General features: G+C 59.9%; 1 protein-coding gene across 1 annotated transcript; it reads left to right on the forward strand.

Moving 5' to 3' along the window:
• Positions 1-90: 90 nt before the first annotated feature.
• Positions 91-1,506, forward strand: PUNSTDRAFT_139604 (uncharacterized protein; the record flags this gene model as incomplete). Its single annotated transcript, XM_007389330.1, has 1 exon — positions 91-1,506. One exon carries the CDS (start codon positions 91-93, stop codon positions 1,504-1,506), a length of 1,416 nt encoding a protein of 471 aa, XP_007389392.1.
• Positions 1,507-3,105: the final 1,599 nt, after the last annotated feature.

Below are 3,105 nucleotides of genomic sequence, written 5' to 3' on the forward strand. Positions count from 1 at the left end.
CCGGTCGCCATATGGCATCAATCAATCTGCGTAGCCATAGGGCATACGGCTGATACTCACACAGGTGGCTCGACTCCCCCGACCCCACCCATGTCCCCAACCCCTTCTGGGCGCGGCGACCTCACCCCTCAAAGGCACGGTTCGATGCACCAGGCCGGGAGGGGCGCCAGCGGATCAGGGCCGGAACCCGATGGGCAACCAGCCAGGCATCACCACCGGAAGCGGACTCGCGAGCGTTCACCCCCCAGGAGGCGCCGCTCTCACCGCACGTCCCCAGAGAGGAAGAGAAGACGACGCAACTCTTCTCCCGGGTCATACGACCGAGTGCAGAGCGACGAGGAAGAGGGCTCGAGATCCCGCCCTAGGAGACGACACGCCCGGTCCCCGTCATCCTCGAGTAGTTCGTCACAAGGGTCGCGGCCGTCTTCGAGGGGTTCGTCCGGGCGAAGCCACGGACGCAGGTCTTCGAGGAGCCCATCGTCAGGGTCCTCATCGTCCACCCATCGGTCGAGGACTACGCACGCACGTCGCCACGCCCCGCGCAGAAGTCACTCGCGGAATCGGCGCTCGAGGTCAGAGCGGCACATACACCGTGTGCAAGAGACGACCAAAGGTCCGCGTCGCCCGCAACTCGTCAGGGGAAAGCAGGCGAAAGCCGACTGCTATTCGATCCCCGACCCCATCCGGAAAAAGTTCCAGGAAGGGTGGACGACACACATCCCACTCAATTATCTCCCCGACAAGGCCGTCGCGGAATACGGCTGCGACACGTTGTCCCTCCTCACGGACATGTACGCAGTCGACCCCGCAAGAGGCCTCATCCAAGCCGAGAAGGTTCTCCCGTCGGCGGGAGAACTGAAGCTGTCGTTCGGAGAGTGGCACCAGGCTTGGAAGCGTTTGCTCCAGCTGATCAAGGCTTACTTCCCCCGCGATTACGAGCGGTGGAAGAAGCATTTCCGGCGCATATGCTGCACGGACGGGGCCACGTCTGAAAACTGGACCCTTTGGCTCGCGTACGACGCGGAGGTCCGCCGCCGGTGTCATCTAGAGGGTATAGACCCCGGGACTTTCCACAAGAACATCTGGAAGAAGGTGGAGCCCACGCATATCAAAGCACAGGTCATGGCGTCCTTGCAGCCCTTTCGGGCCCAAACCGCATCACGGAGCTCCGGCGCCAGACCCGAACAATCATCCAGGCACGCATCCGGGCGGGCCCAGCTCTCCTCCCCGAAACCCATCGACTCGAAATGTTTTTTCTGCGGCGGAAAGGGCCATAAAGCCTCGGCCTGCAAGGCCGACAGGCTCATCAACGGACAGCCGGTCAGGCTCACCCGCGGCGAGGACCGTTTGGTCAAGGACGACAAGGGCCGCCAGTATTGCTTCTATTTCAACATGGCCGGCGGATGCACGAAGAAAGACGCCGGACCCTGCGCCAAAGGAGACCACCGTTGCACTCTCTGCGGGGGTACGAACCACGGAGCGCAACTGTGCACCGTCGTGTGCTGAGCCCTTCCGAATCATCACCCCGTTTATCGCGCCTCGTTGGAACGAGGCGCTCGCTAAATACGATTTGCACCGGAGGTTCCCCAGAATCGTGTCGAGCATCACGAACGGGTTCGACATGGGAGTCACCTCCGTGTTAATAGATACTTACATTCCCCCTAATCATCGTTCGGCGACTGAGAACAGCGATGCCATCGACATCTATGTCGCGAAAGAAAGACGCGCCGGGCGCTACACAGGCCCGTTCTCCAAGCCGCAGCTCGAAACTCTCATAGGGCCGTTTCGAACGTCTCCGCTGGGCGCCGTTCCGAAAGCCGGCACGCAGGAAATGCGGATGATACAAGATTTTTCTTTCCCGCGCAACAACCACTCTCACGCGTCAGTCAACAGCGAGATCGACACTGACCTTTTCCAATGCGAAGGGGGGTCTTTCACCGAAATGGCGCTGTTAGTCATGGAGGCGCCGCCGAACGCTCAAGTCGCGACACTCGATGTAGACGCGGCCTTTCGCTGCATCCCGATACGACCGGATCAGCAGCGCCACTTCATCGTTCACTGGCGCGGTCAGCTTTGGATAGACCACAACGCGCCTTTCGGACCGGCGAGCTCACCGGGCGTCTGGGGCCGAGTTGCGGACTGTATGGCGGCCATCTACCTTGCCTGGGGGGTAGACGCGCTGAAGAAGTGGGTAGACGATTTTGCCTTCTTCAGATACCCGCGAGAGATAGATGCGAACGGAGACCCGAGCTATTGGTACGGCCTCGCAGAGATCATGGCGCTGGCCGACGACCTGGGATGGCCATGGAAACCGTCGAAGGCGCACGACTTCGCGCAGGTTTTCAAGTACCTTGGATTCGTCTGGGACCTGGTTTCGAAGCGCGTCTCGATTCCGGAGGAGAAGAAGTTGCGCTACTTGAGCAAGCTGGAAGCCTGGACACCAGGCAACTCTTTCACGAGGAAGGAGGCCGAGCGGCTCCTCGGCACTCTCATCCATTGCAGTATGGCAATTCCGGACGGACGGTCGCGTCTCGTTCATCTTTCCAAGTTCACCAGCTCGTTTCATCACGCCTTGTCACCGTTTGCGAAGAAGAAGCCGAACGCGCAGGTGTTCGAGGACATCGAATTCTGGAGGGCTCAACTACGGCTACAGGAGTGCGGTAGTACTCTCTTGGTTCCGTCTTTCGTCTCAACCTGCGATTTGTGGGTAGATGCCTCCACTTCGTTCGGAGTCGGAGCGGTCATCGACGACTCTTGGGATGCGTGGGCATTCAAGCCAGGCTGGAAATCGGATGGGCGCGACATCGGCTGGGGAGAGATGGTCGCAGTCGAATTCGGATTGCGATTGGAGATCGCGAGAGGTGTTTCAGACGCCCGTTTGATCATGAAATCGGACAACCAGGGCGTCATCGGCGCCCTGGAAGCTGGGAAGTCAAGGAACGTCGAGCAAAATCGGGTCCTTCAGAGGGTAGTCGCGCTCATGCGCGAAGCCAATATCTGGGTCGTATCCCAATACATTCCGTCAATCCAGAATAGGGCGGACAAGCCCTCGAGGGGGATCGCCCCAAGGGGTCTTCCGTGTTTCGATTCCCCCTTTAAAATACC

Source organism: Punctularia strigosozonata (genome assembly GCF_000264995.1).
Source record: "Punctularia strigosozonata HHB-11173 SS5 unplaced genomic scaffold PUNSTscaffold_56, whole genome shotgun sequence".
NCBI lineage: Eukaryota > Fungi > Basidiomycota > Agaricomycetes > Corticiales > Punctulariaceae > Punctularia > Punctularia strigosozonata.